Source organism: Diceros bicornis, chromosome 6, assembly GCF_020826845.1.
Source record: "Diceros bicornis minor isolate mBicDic1 chromosome 6, mDicBic1.mat.cur, whole genome shotgun sequence".
Taxonomy (NCBI): domain Eukaryota; kingdom Metazoa; phylum Chordata; class Mammalia; order Perissodactyla; family Rhinocerotidae; genus Diceros; species Diceros bicornis.
Window position 1 is genome coordinate 85,593,531 of NC_080745.1, and position 17,262 is coordinate 85,610,792.

Here is a 17,262-nt window from a genome sequence, read left to right on the forward strand (position 1 = left end):
TGCTTTTTAAAGACATGGCTCTGTTTTTAGAATTCTGGAGAGAAATGGATAAAGAAGGAATACTTGGCTGTAGGATAATTAAATGAGGGTTTTGAAAATGTCCTCTGGCTTATATATTGATAATTAGCACTAGAAGTATTGAATTACTGTCATGATTTCTTTGCTGTTGCTGAATGGAGTTGAAAATGTACAATAAAGGAATATCTTAGCCTGAAATATTTGACACGACACAAAATTACCTGGACTTGATTCGTGAAGTCTTCTAATCTGAAAATCTGTACCTTTCTCTTAAAAAAAAGATTTATCAATTTGATATTCTTAATCTGTACTCCATATATATTCCTTGTAAGGAAATTTTAATTTAATTTGGAACTAAACTAATTTAAAATATCTACATAATTTCAATTGTTCATGATTTTATTATTTTTGTGGCTTTGGGGGTAAATATTATAGTCCTGTGTTTCTTAGCTTTCCCACTTATACTAACAAATGAAAATTTGGAAATACTCCAGACCAACAAACAGCTTGAATATAATTTTTATTAACTATAAAGAAAAACATAACTCACCAACCACAGAATAACGTTTGATTGTGAAGTTTATACTCAAACTCTTTTTGTATTCTGCAAGTAATTGCGTAGATATGTATATGTCAGCTACTCAAACATTTATTAATACATACTAGGATGTTAAGAAGGATTTAAATGATTTCTTGAATCCTTTGGGATTCTGGGCCTGGTTTCTCATTTATATGTCCAATGAGGTATGAGTTTGGGAATATGGCTTTTAGGCCAGAAAGGTCTGCATAATTCAAGTCTTAATGCGACACTTTCTGGCCATGTGAATGTGGGCAAATTTTTTAATCTTTCTGTGCTGCTGTTTCCTCTCATATAAGAAGGGGTTAATTCATGGGATTGTTGGGAAGATTTAATGAAATAATGTTTGTAAATTACTTGGAAGAGTACCTCGGGCATAGAAGTTGCTCATCCAATGTCGACTGTTACTATAGATGTTATAAATTCTAAACTGTGCATTCTAAACTAAGAAGAGATGAAAATATAGATTATTGGATTCAGATTATAACATTTTACCGTGATGTTTCCATTCCCCAAGAAACCAAGATCTTTTCCCCTTTCAATATTTCAGTAATAGGTCTCAAGTAACAGATTTAATTTTTAACATACGTAGAAGGAAAAATGTTCTTTTCTTCCAGCACACTATGCAGGTAGGTACTCTGGAGATTTGTGAACTACACCAAATGCATGTGTGAAATTGATGGGACTTTCCGAAGCATAATATTTTTGGAAATTTCTGAGAGAATTCAAAATTCAAACTCATCATACTTGCTCCGATTGTTGTAAAGATGATGTTGACTTTGATGGTGCTGAACGTGACAAAGTATCAGCTTTGGGAAAGTTATTACAGGCATGGTCGAAAGTGACCCCTGGAACAATCTAGAATGAATCTCAATGAGCTCTGCCCCCAGGCCTTCTCTGAAGTGCATTGCTACTCTTGGGAGGTAGAACTGGCCTATGATTTAATCTGTTTGGAATTAGGAGTCCAAGGGACTTAGGATAGATGTGAGGGGATAAAATGGAGAGACAATCTCAGTCTGGGATAAGTGAGTTTAATGACTTCTGGGAACTGGAAAAAAAAAAAAACTACCCTAAAATTTAGGGATTCTCTTAAGACTATACCCTGATAACTACTTGATAAGGTGTTGAGTACAGCAGAGTAGGTCCCCAGGAACAAAGATCAGCTTCAATTCTGGTCCTACCCCATCCTCCCATCACACTGAAAAACCAAATCCCAGCAGAAAAATCAGCCAAAATGAGGGCTGTTTATTACATCGAATTGGGCATTTTGATAATCCAGTTACAACGTTCAACTCTCTTCTTCCTCTGTCTTATCCTGCTTTCCTTGACACTTGCAAAATTACTGCCAAATACCAGCGCTATTTGCCACAGCGAGGGCACACATTGTTGCACTTATGGACCCAATTTTTAGCACAGTTCTTCGCACAACATAGGGCACTTCATAAATAGCCTGAATAAATGAATGAAAAACAATGAGCAAGAATATCACACCATTGACTGATGTCTGCTTACCGGATCCTCTCAAAATAAAGACAATAGGATTACGGAGTTGTTTCCCCCAAGTTGCTTCAAACGTAAGGATATTTGAGAAGCTCAGTAGCTCTTAGAGGCAGGATTTGCAGGTATCAGTTATTACCAGGGCCATTTTCTCATGGACACTCTGGATCCTCCTTTATCTTTGCCCTTTCTCCGGTCCTTTTGTCCACACTCATACTTTACCCTCCTCTTTCCTCCAAGACGTGCATCATCTCACCCTACAGTTTATAGGGGAGTGCTCTAGAGCTTCCAGGAACTCATGGATTAGTGATATGATATGGCCTTGTAGGCTTTTTTAGGTTCCTCATGCTGAGTGCACAAAAGTCTTACAGACAATGGGGCCAGTGAGACCGGCTTGGAACAATCACCCGGAAATACAACCGCAGCTCAGTGCAGGTCTTCTTGGTATCAGAGAGATCTGGGGAACTTGCAGACCACTGGAGCTCTGTTGGTGTTAGGACGATTCATATGGAAAATGTGAGGACAAAGGGCAACTTGTTGGCCACCTGAGAAAGAAGGGCTATTTCTGCAAATGGGATTATTCCCCGGTGCAGAATTTATCTGATCAACGCTATCCAAGCTAAATAATTAAAATAGTCTCTAAAAACCACATTATGATCAAGTTACAATTTGTTCAGCTGTGGTGCTGCGCTTGCCTCCAGGTCCAACACTCTGACCACAACATCCTCTCCTTCCCTCACTCCCACAGACCCCGCCCAGTGCTTTCAGGCCTGGCTTTGTTGTCCCTCAGAATGTGGGCTCCAACCCTGGCACCAAGGTCAGGATGGAAATCCACACTGTCAGATCTCAGCTGTATCACACAGCAGCCCTGCTGTCTCATGCACGTCAGCTCAAACTTTCAGCAGATATCACGTGGCCTGACTCTGCTCACAAGGCTGACAGGTCTGAGGGCCAGCCCCCACCTCGTCCATGCACACACACACACAGACATACTCACACACGAACACTCGCACACACTCATACACACTCACACACAAACACACGCAGATATGCTCACACAAACACACACACATATACTCACACGCACACTCACACACACGCACTCAGCATCAATTTGTTTCACCCACTCTTTCCTCGTGTTCTCATCCCAAAGGAAGCCCTGGCTTTCATTGTCCCCTGTCCCTAGTGCCATCCATTCTCTCACTAGGCTATCCGTTATCTTCTGGCTCTCGTCTTAAATCCTCCCCTCATCCTGGCTCCTTATCTCACAAATACTCCCCCAAACACTCCAAACCAAACAGACCAAAACACTTCTTAGACCACCTGCCCACCTTGAATATGGCACCACCTTCCAGCCAGAGGCTTCCCTGGCATTCCTGCAGAGGAGCGGATGCATCATAGTGCTGTGTGTGCATTGTACCTTACTCAGATGAAGAAAACATCCATTTTCCATACCAAAGGACAGGGGCTGGGTTTAAATCTCCCTGCCCCAGCCACTTACGGAAACTCCCTTCTCCATAGCCAAACTTCTTGCCAAGTTGGTCACAACCTCCTCTTCCCACTCCCCACTTCTCAACCTTAAGCACCCTGGCTTTACAGCCAACTCCTTTCTGAGGTTGCTCTCTTTAAGAAGGCACGTCTACCAGCCTTTAATTGCCAGTCCAGTGGCCTCTGTCTGGTCAGCCCCTTCACAGCAGACCACACTGACAGTTGTCCGTGTGCCCTGAGCCTCACTCCTACTGGGCCCTGTGATATGGCTTCTTGGCCTTCATCTCCCTGAAGTCTATGGCATCCTCTCTGCACCTTCGCCTCAATGCACTAATCTGCTTTCTGACTTCAGGAATGGTTTCTGACTATATGACCTCTCCAAATCACTTTCCAAATCACATCTTTACCCTGACAACACTCTGACCTTCCAGCTTGCCTTTCCCCCTGCCTGCAGGCACCCCAGTAAACCTGGCCCCAGCTCAGCATCGCTTTCACCTGCCTCTCGGGGTCTGTCACTGGACTTTGAATCCTTTGCTGTGACACCTCCCCATCCCACCCCCTCCTCCACCTCATGTTAGTTGACCAGTCACATTACTGCTACCTCCAAAAGGTCTTTCACACTCTTCCTTAATCTTCTCCTCCCATTGCCATCACCTGGCTTAGGGCTCTGTTCTCTCTTTTTAAGAGACTCTTTGACTCTTAAGAAATCTCCCACTTCTGGTCACTCCCACCTTTGGATCAATCCTACATATCACTTTGGGTTTGATCTTCCTAATACTCCTCTGTTCAAATACCTGATTGTCTTACTCCTTCAAAAACCTCCAACGGCTTCTGTTGCCAATAAAATTAAGTCTAAGATCCTTGGCCTGACAGTCAAAGCCCTTCACAACCTATTCCAACCTACCTTTCCAGCTTTATCTCAATATTCTGCTTGTTACACTTCCTATTTCCAACCCAGTGGACCACTCACCCATTCCACAGTCTTAGGATGTGGATCTGAATAACACAATTTGGAAATATCATCAGGGATAAGGTAGTCCCCTTCCCCTTCTTCCCACCCACCCAACCACAGTAGCACACTTTCTGGGATTCCCAGATGTAGCAAAGGGCAATGAGGCCCATTTTACAGGATGAAGAAACATTGCCTCATTGACCTCATTTGTCTCCTGGAAATGTGCTGAAGTGGCATTTCCCTGACCTGTCAGCCATATGCCACGCTGACTGTATCAGGCAATAACTGAAGTCTGTGGTGGTGGCACCACTGGGACCTTGGTGTTGGATTTCCCATCTGCAGCGAGTATAGCACAAAGTTCTTATCATTAGGGAATAGCGCCCATGTGCTTTGCTTAGAATAATTTGCACTACAGTATCTTGAGCAGTTTGCCCACTTGGATCTGAAGTCACTGCAAAGGAAGAGCAAGCCTGAAATGGATTTTGTCATCCAAAGGTTCACGTGGTGTGGTGTAGGGAAGCCAGCAAAGCAGGTGCTCTGCTAACAGTTTTTGTGGCAACTCTGCAGTATCCTGGTACTAACTTTAGCATTCCACCATCAAAATGGCAAAGACGGACTTCCCACCCTCAGGGCCTGACTGTGTTACAGGGAGATGTGCACAGAAGTTCCCTTTGACTCCCTCATAGCCTCCTTCACACTCAATAGGTCAGCAAGGATTGCACAGATGCCAACTCCCAAATGCTGCTTCGTGGCCTCTTCTCTACTCCCATGCTACTGTCTTCATTTACCTTCTTGAGATGTTCCACCCAGACGGTTCCAACAGCCTCATGACTGGCTTCCTCTTCTCCAGCTCCACCTCCATTCAGGCCATCCTCCAAACTGCCATGAGCCTTGTCCTTCTAACCTGCAGTCTAAGCCCCTGCATCAGTCCCCTTGTTCCCTGAGAAGCCAGACTTGGTCTGTGATGTATAAGGTCCTTCATGGTCTCGCCTTGCTAACTTCTCCAGCCCCACTGTGCTGTGTAGCCTCCGGCCTCCTACCTGCAATCTGGTCTCACCTCCCTGCAGGTGATTTTCTGAGCATTCTTTGTGGTTTCACAGCCCAGTGCTTCTGCACAAGGAATACCTTCTGGCAGCAATGCTGTTCCTCTTGTTAACCAAGTGCTGTCTTGGTCTATATTTAAGATTCAGCATGAGAGCCACAGGTACCGGGCAGTCTTTCTCCTCTGTGTCTCCTGTTCCCTCTACACACCCTTACCACACCATCTATCACAGTAAGCAGCATTATTAATTCCAGATCTGCCCCCTCACTGGGCTGAAACTATCCTACATCAGGAATAGTATCCTGTTCATCTTTGGATCCTACACCTACACATACTGACAATTGTAAGTGCTCAGTAAATATTCGTTGGATTCAGCAGCATCCGTAGACTTAAGCAAGAGCTCAAGAGAGGAATGAATGATGTGCTGGGACATCGGCAGAAGCAGCAGCCCCTCACTAGAGACAATCCATGAGCAGCTCATAGGCGAACGTTGGTCGTATCTGTTGAATTACATGAGTATCTACCTGTTCACAGGAGGTAATTTACACGTGTGTGAATGTGGTGGGCTCATTTGGACTTAGCGGAAGGAGGTCCCAAACAGGATCCAATAACTGCACCCCAACAGCTTATTCACCTTCTGCTGTTATTCTGGGGGTAAGTCCTCATCCAATTTTCACTTAGATTGAGTTCAGAAAGTTTTGATTCTCAGCCTGATTAAATCTCAAAAGCACCATTAATAGCTGAATTGCTAGTCTCTCCTTCTTTCACACACACAGTGATTTGTGCCCTTGCCCAAAGACATTCCAATTTAACTTATCTTTCTCTGGAGCTATGTAGTTGTGGATTCAAATTTCACAGATATGTTTGGATAATTGCAGATGCTCAAACCTGGTAGAACAGGATCTAGAAAAGTGACTGGAATTAAAATGTAAATAAAATTTAGTCTAGGATAGTTACCAGGGTTGCGAAAAAGAAAAGAAAAGAAAAGATCAACCATCTTCCCTCTTCAGGCTGAGACATGAGGTAACCTACATTAAGAAGCTATGTTGCCACAGCAAGTCACTTAACCTCTTAAGGTCTCAATTTCCCATGGATAAAATGAGGATGGTGAGAGCACCCAACTCATGGAGCTCCTGCAAGGAATCAATAAGACAGTCGTGGACAGCACTCACCCCAATGGCCAGCACAACCCAGATGGTGATGACAGCTCCATCCGTCCACTTGCTCAGGGCAAAACTCTCGATTGGTCCTTAACTCTGTGCTTTCTCACATCCCACATCTGATCCACCAGGAAATCCTGTCGCCTCTACCAGAATCAGCCACTTCTTAACACCCTACACTGCCCCACCTTGGACTGGGCCCCCACCATCTCTAGCGTGGATTCCTGCAGTAGCCACCACTGGTCTCGTGGCTTCTACCCCGGCCTCCTCAGTCAGTTCCCAACACAACAGGAAGAGTGATCCTCTTAAAACCCAGGTCAGGTCACGTCACTCCCCTGCTGAAAGTGCTGCAAAGCTTCCTTGTCTCACTGAGAGTAAACGTCAAAGGCCAGTATAGTCCTCTAAGGTCTGTTCCCTGGTTACCATCCTCACCTCTTACCATTCTTTCTCTTGTTCCTCTGCTCAAGCTACTCAGGCCTTCTATTGCTGCTGGAACATGCTTGGCATGCCTGGGTGTCTTTGCCCCCGTTGTTGCCTCTGCCTGGCACAGTCTTCCCCAGATATCAGCAGGTCTAACTTCTATGCCTACTTCAAGTTTTGTTCAAAGGTTACTTTCTCAAGAAAGCCTGTTCTGACCACACTTTGAGCATCCAAATCCTTGTTATCCACTCATATTTTCTTAGCACTTATCACTTTTAAAATACTATATAATTTACTTATCTGTTTTCTGTTTTGTTCATTGACTGTTCCTTTTCTCTAGAATGTAAGTGCCACAAGGGCAGTGGTCCTTGTCTGTTTTGTCCAGCTATGAACACCAACAGTCCTTGGCACATAGTAGGTGCTCAGTTACCAGGTGAATGAAGCAATGTAAGTGCTCAATCAATGTTAGCTTTTGTGGTTTTTTTAAGTACAAGGGTGGAACATCCAATATATATTCCCAATTTAAAACTACTTTCTTTCACTTGGTCCTTATTAGAGGAGGGCTGGTTGCTATTTTCTCAAACTCATAATTGCCTCCAAATTTTGCAATTTCTACTTTCACTTTTTTCCATTTCCTGTCTTCCATGGGTGATCAAGTCACAGATTTTTGTGCGTACAACATTGACCTGGGAAGCTTGTTAAAAACATGGGCCATAATCCCACAGATCAGTACATCTGGGGTAAGGCCTAGGAATCCATATTTTAAGCAATTTCTCAGGCAACTTGATAAAGGCAGCTGGGGGACCGACCTTGATAAACATCGTCTTACATATCATTTTCCCTCCTTCTATATACATGGAGCTGCCATCACAGCCCAAGCCCACAACACCTTCTGGCTCCTTCACTAGAGTCACCTGCACCCAGGTTTTCTCTCTACCTTTGTTTCTCACTCACCTCTAGCTACTCCTGCGGTGTGCTATCTGTCTTGTCCCTTCTCTGAGCAAGAACCCAAAATGGCACATCCACCATCACTTGAAATGTCCAGACTTCTCTTCCTAACATTCAAAACTCTAAAAAAAAATCAGTCTTTCCTATTTATCCATCCTTGTGCCACTCTTCCTCCAACACAGAGCCATTGTTCTAGTTCTGACGGCTCTCATACTGATTCCTATATAAAAAGGGATCATTCCTATTCATCTACTTCCTCTAAATTTAGCCAACCCATTCTTCAACACCATTAACTCCCACACCATTAGCTCATTTGCCAGTCATTTAGTGTCATAGCCTAGTATGTTCCAGGTACTGTGCAGGGAGGATGGTCCCTTCTATCCAGGATCCTCCAATCTGATTGGGAAGACAAGACATGAACACGGTTAGCCCTAAGTCAATGGATATCCAATGAGTTATTGAGACACTGTCATTTGCCATTTGTCCCCAGTGCTCAGCACATAGTTGATGCTCAGTAATGTCTGTTAAACTTGAATGAACTGAACATAAGGACTTTGGGAGGTCAGGCTTCCAGTTGGGGGAATTAGGAAACACTTTATAAAGGTTTTTGATTTGGGAATGGTCTTGCCTGGATGGCTAGGATACCATGGGGATATGAGGGGTTATGACACTCCAGAGATTTTTAATAACTCAAGAAAATCCCATAGAGTCATTGGGGACTCTGAGGCTTCCTTCTGAGGGAGGGAGAACAAGCTGTCAATAGGAGAGGAGCTGGAAAGCTAGCTGTCCATCTGATTATGGAGGGTTTTGAAATTTAAGCTAAGAACTTTGGCCTTTATCCAGTCGACAATGAAGAGCCATAGTAGGCAGGGGAATGACACTAAAGTGGCTTTTTCTGATGAGTAGACAGGTGACATGGACTAGGGTAAGGATAGATTGAATTAGGGAAACTGGTAAAAAAAAAAAGAAAGAAAGAGAGGCCGGCCGAGTGGCATAGCGGTTAAGTGCGCGTGCTCCACTTCAGTGGCTTGAGGGTTCGCAGGTTCGGATCCTGGGAGCACACCGACGCACCGCTTGTCAAGCCATGATGTGGTGGTGCCCCATATAAAGTAGAGGAAAATGGGCACGGATGTTAGCCCAGGGCCAGTCTTCCTCAGCAAAAAGAGGAGGATTGGCATGGATGTTAGCTCAGGGCTGATCTTCCTCATAAAAAAAAGAAGAAGAAAGAAATATGATGGAGGTCTACACACAAAATTAAAGCAAAACCAAAAAAAACCCTAATTCAGGGTGGCCGAGGTGGGTTTGGACGGCAGCAGCAGAGATCCTGCTTTTGTTTGGAAGGACTGTCTGCAATCCAGATCACCTTGCTAGGCCTCCCCAGCACACAACACAGGACTTCTCTGATCATCTAATGAGATGATGGGTGTGAACGTGCTTTGAAAAGTGTCAGCTCTGTGTAGACATAAGGATTATTGTCCATGCAAAGGAAAGGCTGAAAGTGACACTGTAAACGGAAGAACTGACCTGACATGGTAGTGGAATGTGGGAGGTGTGGGAGGAAGAGAAGAATTAAAGAAAAGAAGTGGGAGTGCCCAGAACACAAGAGGCTGGATAATTTAGTGGCTAAATGTCCAGACTCTGGAACCAAATCCCAGCATTGCTTCTTACCAGCTGTGGAGTCTGGGAACGTTCCTTGGCTTCTCTATTCCTCAACTTCCTAACCTATTAAATGTGAATGGAGTTGCTTTCAAGTCAATTCAGGGCAGTAAGTTATGAAAAGTGCTTAGACTCGTGACAGGCACATAATAGCCACTGAATAAGAGTTAACTATTATTATTAACACCATCAACCTAGTCGTCTTCCAGAAGGCCCCCCTCCCCACAGGGAGACCTCTGCTCGGTCTTGCAGCCCAGACCATGCGTCTAGTCTCTGGACTATATCCTGTCTGCCCTAGTGCTCAGCCTGTGTAGTGAACATAGATTTTTTTTTTCCAGCCACAAGTACCAGGCCCTGTATATCTTTGATATATTCCTAGGACCTCATCCAATGACAAGGCACAGCAGGCCCTCCCCAACAGACGTGTCAGATTTAAATGAACTATTGAAAATCTGCTCAGACCCAACAGCATCACAGGCCTGTGTCCTTGAGTGGTCTGTCTACGGAGCATGGCATCAATTCATAACAGCTGAAAGAAACTGGTGGGAGCTGAAGGGCAGATAGACTCAAGGTGCAAAATCTATCAAAGGGGCTGCCTTGGCGGATATTACTTATTTGTTTGCTTGAAGACAATGGTTAGGTACAAAGTTATTGTACCTAACCAGAAAGAGTTGGGAACCAGGAAAAAAGGACTACTGTGTTTATAATGAGCAGCAGCCAAGCATCTCACCCTTTACCAAAGCTATCTTTAAAAGACAAATCCAGGGGCCAGCCCGGTGGTGTCGTGGTTAAGTTCGCATGCTCTGCTTTGGTGGACCAGGGCTCGCAGGTTTGGATCTTGGGCATGGACCTATGCACTGCTTATCAAGCCGTGCTGTGGCAGCATCCCACATGTAAAGTAGAGGAAGATGGGCCTGGATGTTAGCCCAGGGCCAATCTTCCTCAGAAAAAAGAGGAGGATTGGCAATAGATGTTAGCTCAGGGCTAATCTTCCTCACACAAAAAAATAAAAGACAAATCCAAACATGTGAAATTAATTAAATAACAATAGTTAAATAAATCCCCAAAGCAAAAATCTAATATAAAAATAGAAAAATAAATAAAAAGCAAAAAAAGGGGAAAATTGTTGTAAAAAGATGAACTTAGGAGATATTGTAAAACACCAAATTAAAACTAAAAAGCGTGGTTGAACTTATGTGTAAACTGTAGCTTAATTAAAGAAAATGCTTCAACGGATGAATGGATAAAGAAGCTGTGAAATATATATACACAGGAATACTACTCAGCCATAAAACAGACAAAATTGTCCCCTTTGCAACAATATGGATGGACTTCGAGGGTATGATGTTAAGCAAAATAAGCCAGACAGAGAAAGACAAATACTGCATGATTTCACTCATATGTGGAAAATAAACAAATACATGGATAAAGAGAACAGATTGGTGATTACCAGAGGGGAAGGGGGTTGGGGATGGGTGACAGGGGTAAAGGGGCACATATGTATGGTGATGGACAAAAATTAGACTACTGGTGATGAGCACAATGAAATCTATACAGAAACTGATAAATAATAACGGACACCCGAAATTACACAACGTTATAAGCCATTACGATCTCAATAAAATAATTGAAAAAAATTTAAATTAAAAAATGCTTCAAGATTAACTACAGAGAGCTGAAGATGCATAATAAAATATCCCAGCTGACAAAAAGTTGGAATAACCGGTACAAATCCTTATCTTATTAAAAGGAAGTTATAAGACCCAGTATACTTCAAGGCAAGAGCTTAAGGAAAAGTGATTCCGGAACATGGGTTCCCAAACTTGACCACACAGCAGAATCACTTGGGTTGTTGAAAATTCAGATTCCCAGGCCCCACTCTGCTGAGCCTGTGAGTCAGTTGGTTCAGAGTGGGGCCCAGGAAGCTATTTTCTAATGCCAGACAGTGTTCTCTCTGTTCTGCACACCCGTGTGCTCACATGGCTGATGTGTCTCAGTTTGCTCCAGAAGGGATGTCAGAGGACTCAGAGAAAGGCCATGGAAGGGACACCCTAAGAGAAGCAGCATGCCAGGCACACCTGTGGAGCAGCGAGACAGTGAGTCAGAGCCAGAGGAGGCAGAGACTGAGGGCGGGCGGCACCTGCAGGGCAGAGAATGTGGAGAAGCTATGATGGCCCCTGGGGATGGACGGTCCCTACCCAGCAGGGCGAGTCGCTCATCCCCAGAAATAAAGACACCCTGTTTTTATTTTCACTTAACAAGACAGGAATGCCCTCAAATCTTTATCTAATTTCATGGTTCTTACACATTAAAGACTGACCTAAGGGTCATTGTTGCAGGTGCTCTTAAATGTTGGGTATATGATAATCACCCCAAGAGCTTGTTGAATATTCAAAATCCAGGGGCGCACACCCAGACCTGGGGTATGCTCCAAGAATCTGCATATTTAGCACACCTCTCCAGAGATTCTAATGAGGTGGGCCATGTGAGGGCCACACTTTGAGGAGCTCCGCTCTGTGGCCACTGGGAGATAGAGAGACGGCAGGAAACCAACCTGCTGAGGGCTGTCCATCAGCAGCTGCCGTGTGAACTTGTATCTATCTCTTCATCTCTCTAATTACTCTTCAGTAAAATGGAGATAATAAAAACTGCCAGCTCCTAAGGGCTCCCTCTGTGTCAGGCACTTTCTATGTATTCATTTAATTAATCTCCTTGGAGGCAGGTACTGTTATCATTGTCCCCACTTTATAGATGAGAAAAATGAGAGGTTAAGTGGCCCACACAAACTGCATAGCTAGTGAGTGGCCAAGCTGAGAAGGAAACCCAGGGTCTGCGGTGGCGATCGCACTCTGAAGCCCCACCCTATCCAAGTAAGCTTTACCTGCCCTTTGCCCTTGAGAGCCTTGAGGAGAGCCAGTGAGATGACGCCCAGGAAAGTCCTCAGAGGGGTGAAATGCAGCTGCTTCTCGGGAAATAACACACAGTACGTGCATTCATTGTGCACCCGCATTTCTCCAACATTCTCAACTCAACACTGACAATGACACAGTGCAAAGTATCCACGAATCCAGGAGATATTTCTTAAGATAAATATCGAGGAGCCCAGAGCCCGAGAGTTTCTATCTTCTTAGATGTAGATATTCTTGCCAGAGGAGGTGGGAGAAGCCAGAACAAAGCGCTTTTGAAAAGAACAAAGCTGCATGTCCTGCCACAAGGCCGACCTGGTGATAGATGACCCCACCCAAACAGCGGGCCCTAGGAGATCTGACAGAGGACCCACCGGGTGCGGCCAGAATGAGTTAGGGTTCCTTTTCTGCCCCTCACTGACTGTGGGACCTCTGGGAAGCTGCTGCCATTGTCTGTACCCTGTTTCCTCACTGGTAAAATGGGGACAATAATACCCTATAAGGTAGTCACGAACCTTAGAAAGATGTCCCTTGTGAAGGGCTTAGCCCAGTGCCTGGAACACAGATGGCACTTAATTAACAGTAGTTATTATCTCGACGATGCCAATGGAGGGGAAGATGATGACTCCATTCACCAGCACTTTGGTGGGGGATGGGGGTTTGTTTTTCTCCCAAAGACTGGCTTGCTGTGCAGTTGGTGGAAGGTTCTGGAAGGTGTTCTGGCTGTGTCAAGTTGTATTTTGAAGGCGTATGGTCCACCGTGTGCGATGCCCTGTGGGACAAGAATGAAGCACAGGTGGTGTGCCGGCACCTGGACTGTGGGACAGCTGTCTCTGCCCCCAGAGAGGCCCACTTTGGCCAGGGCTCTGGCCACATTCTTCTGGACAATGTGCAGTGTTCTGGGACCAAGGCCTATCTGGGGCAGTGCTCCCATGCCGGCTGGTGAAGATGCTGGTGTCATCTGCTCGGGTAAATTGCTTTCTCTCTTCTCTGAGTTGAATTTTCATTTTTCCTGTTTGCTTCCTCATCTCTCCACGATACAGCTGGGCATCCTAAATCTAACCCCAATGTTCTTGTATCTATTTGAGAAGCCAAAGATAACCATATTGGAAAGAATTCTTGGTTTGGTGTGAAAAGACTTAGTCTAGTCACAGGATGAGTTACATAACTGCACATCCCAGTGCAAAATGAAAATGTAGGCTTCTTTTTTCAAAAATTATTAAGAATTTCAGGACAGCAAGAGCAGAGCATTAAAGCAAGAGCAGGGCCCTTCCAAGCACGGGACCCTGTGGACGGCAGGTGCAGCTGGCCTCCCTGATTGATATTCCTCTACAATTCCCACTCCCTCTTCCTCTTAATGTGGCTTTTTGCGCATCATTGAGCCTTTATCTAACACAACAGAAATAATAATAATAACAACCATGACAATGGCTTTCCTCCTTCTGTCACTGCACCGCTGTGGGGAGAGGCATCTGTTAATTCTGATCCATTAAACTGTCATTCCAAGCCTGAGGAGCAGGCTACCAATGATGCTGTGCCTGATATTTCTGCTTTTTGAGAACATCTACCTCCTAGAGACCAAGCAACTGTGTCTTTGATAAACCAGTTTTGAATGATGGGGCAAGGTCTGGAGTCAGGAGCAAAAGGAACCCCCTCCTTGCTCCTGAGCTGCTGACTACGTAGGAGATTGCTCTCCCACTTCCCTGCTGCTTCCTCCCAAACCTGATGTGCCAGGAAACAGGATCTGGAGCCATCATCAGCTGGCCAAGAGCCAAGCACTCATTTGTTCAACAAATATTACTGCAGAAGGCTTGGAGATCCAGCAGGAACACAACGTCCCTTTCCCGTGGATTGACTTCCAGGCTATTCCATGTGCCACCTTCTGTCACAAAGCAGCAGACACACTTCTCTTGGTGATGGTGGGGACCAGACCCTGCCCTGCTGGGACCTTTCCCACTGCAGGCAGCTCTGTCTTGAGAGTAGGTTAAAAGGGTGGAGGAGAGTTCTGGTCCATTAAACCATCATTCCCAAGGCCTCTCCCAGGCCTGCAGGGTAAAGGTGGCCCCAACCCCTCCCATCTCCTGGGCTCCTGGGATCCACCTTGTGGTCAGACCATGTCAGACGCTTTCCAATGCCCTTCCTGTGAGTCCTCAGGACTGGCAGGACTGGGTGGAAGTCACCTTCGCCTCATCTGGGCACTTCAGGCAGCCTGTGCAGGTGGAAAGAAGACAGTCTCTTAGGCAGCGTGTCCTTGGCCCAGGCACCTTGGGAGGGAGGGAGTGGCTGAGAATAGTCCAGTTAGCAAATTACTATAAGTATCTTACTTCAGAAGAATTTAAAAACACTTTTCAAGTATACTTTTGAATGGCTGTTCTCAACTGGGGGGTGATTTTGTCTCCCAGGGGACATTTGGCAATGTCTGAAGACATTTTTAATTGTGACAACTAGGGGGTGCTACTAGCGTCTTATGGGTAGAAGCCAGGGATCCTACTAAACGTCCTACAACACACAGGGTGGCCCCCCACCACAAAGAATTTTCCAGCACAAAATGTCAATGGTGCTGAGGTTAAGAAACCTTGCATTAGAATCCATGTGTACAGTTGATTTGTTCATTTTAATAAGTACTTATTAATTGATCATTAATTGAGGGTTAATTAATAATTCCTTTACTAATGAAAGCAAAGTTGTCTATAGCCCCTTCCTCAAGTGTCAGCCTCAGTCCAGTTTTTTCCCAAAATTGTTCTGTTCTTGTTGCCTAAAAGTAGTTTAGAAAATTATGGAGTGAGGATATGAATATGATTTAACAAATTATCATTCAAAGATGTAATTGAACTAAAATTGGACTAAAGATAATCCTTACTTCAGACACCTCAATAACGCCTGAGAGTCTGGATAGACCTTGTGTGTAGCCTCTGGGCACTGTGCACCTCTCCATCGCTGTTTAGCGAATTCAGAGATGAATGGAGAAAAGTATATCCTTTCTCGTTAATCTGAGGCCTTTGACACCCCTCTTCCTTAGAAGTCCCTTTATGAGTACTAGAGGAAAACACTTCTATAGGCTCTTGACCCTTCACACAAATAATCCAGTTTAAAAGAACAATGTGTAAGAGACTCTGAGTTGCCCAAATACACTAGCAATTTCTCACTTGCCACTGACCATAAAGAACCTACAGAATACATTCCCCAAAACATTCCCTTAGCTCAATGTCTACTCAATGGGGCCTTCACATACATGCAACGCTCCCCGATAAATTTGGGTGGACCATTTTGCTTGGCTGTGACACTTCATTTCTTTCTCTCCTTTCTTAGACACTGAGATCCTAACACCATTTCCTGGTGGTAAGTCAAGGTTTTCTCCTTGTTTGATGTGATTTGATGGGTCATGTGCTTCTCAATGGTGGGTAGGTCTCCAACCTTATAAATGCTACCAAAACAGAATGATTTCATATGGGGATCTCTATGCATTCATCTCACTCATAAACCTCTGCTTTTTTTCAATGCACTGAGGAAGGCTCTGCTCTCCTCCCCATCCTTTTTTGTCTATTAACTCCTTCCTACTCTTCTTCCAAGCCTCGGGTCCATCATCACTTCTTAGAAAAGATATCCTGGAACCCCAACCCCTATTGTGCCCTCTCAAAACATTATGAACATCTCCCCACTTGCTTCTTAGCACTTATGTAGTTGTAAATCTAAAGCTAATTTTGGGTTAATGTGACTGCCTCCTCCAGTCTCCTCAAACTAGACTCTAAACACTGTGGCTGCAAAGACCAGGCCTGTTCTGTGAACCACAGTATCTGCAATGCTATCTATTGTGACCCAGCACGTGGTCAGCAAATATTTGTCGAATGGTTAAACAGGTAGGTTGATGCGGAATATGTTCCTTCTCCTAACATGCAATATTTTTGTATTTTTGAAAGTCTGGCCACAATTGCAACTAGTGAATGGATCGGGCAGATGTTCTGGACGTGTGGAAGTTTTCTACCACAGCCAGTGGGGCAGGGTGTGTGATGACAACTGGGACATGAACGAAGCTGACGTAGTGTGCCGGCAGCTGAACTGTGGGCGTGCCCTCGCAGCTCCTGTTGAGGCCCAATTTGGTGAAGGTGAAGGCAAGTTTCTGCTGGATGATGTGGACTGTACAGGAAGAGAGAGTTTTCTGGGAGAGTGTCCTCACGCCGACTGTTCTCTCCACAACTGCGGTCCTGGAGAAGATGCCAGTGTCATCTGCTCAGGTAATGGCCACTTCTCCCTCCAAGGATGCACATCTCGTTATCTGGATGGTATCTCCACTAATACCGTTGGTAATACTTGCATCTATGTCATTGTAGACCATCTCTTACCACTTGTATGATCGAAAACTAATGAGGCATTGGTAATTTGAGAGCTTCAACTTGAGCTCAGGAACTTTCTAGCCACAAGATGTTGATATGGATTTTATACAGAGAAAAATAGTGGAAGATGGTGGTAGTTCCATTACTAGAACTAGATTTCAAAATAACCAGTGAAAAGATAACATAAGTCAACAGTGACATTAATCACTCGCTGAGGGCATTCTACCTTTCTTCAGGACACTATGGGGAACTAAGAGATAAAAGTTT

The 17,262-nt window shown here is 44.6% G+C and overlaps 1 protein-coding gene across 1 annotated transcript in view; it reads left to right on the forward strand.

The window, feature by feature from the left end:
- The window catches only part of LOC131407635 (deleted in malignant brain tumors 1 protein-like), a 171,392-nt gene extending 157,782 nt beyond the window's left edge, over positions 1 to 13,610 (forward strand). The window contains 2 exon segments of the mRNA XM_058544392.1: positions 3,787 to 3,808; positions 13,303 to 13,610. Of these exon segments, the coding sequence (XP_058400375.1) occupies positions 3,787 to 3,808; positions 13,303 to 13,610 (330 nt within the window).
- Positions 13,611 to 17,262: the final 3,652 nt, after the last annotated feature.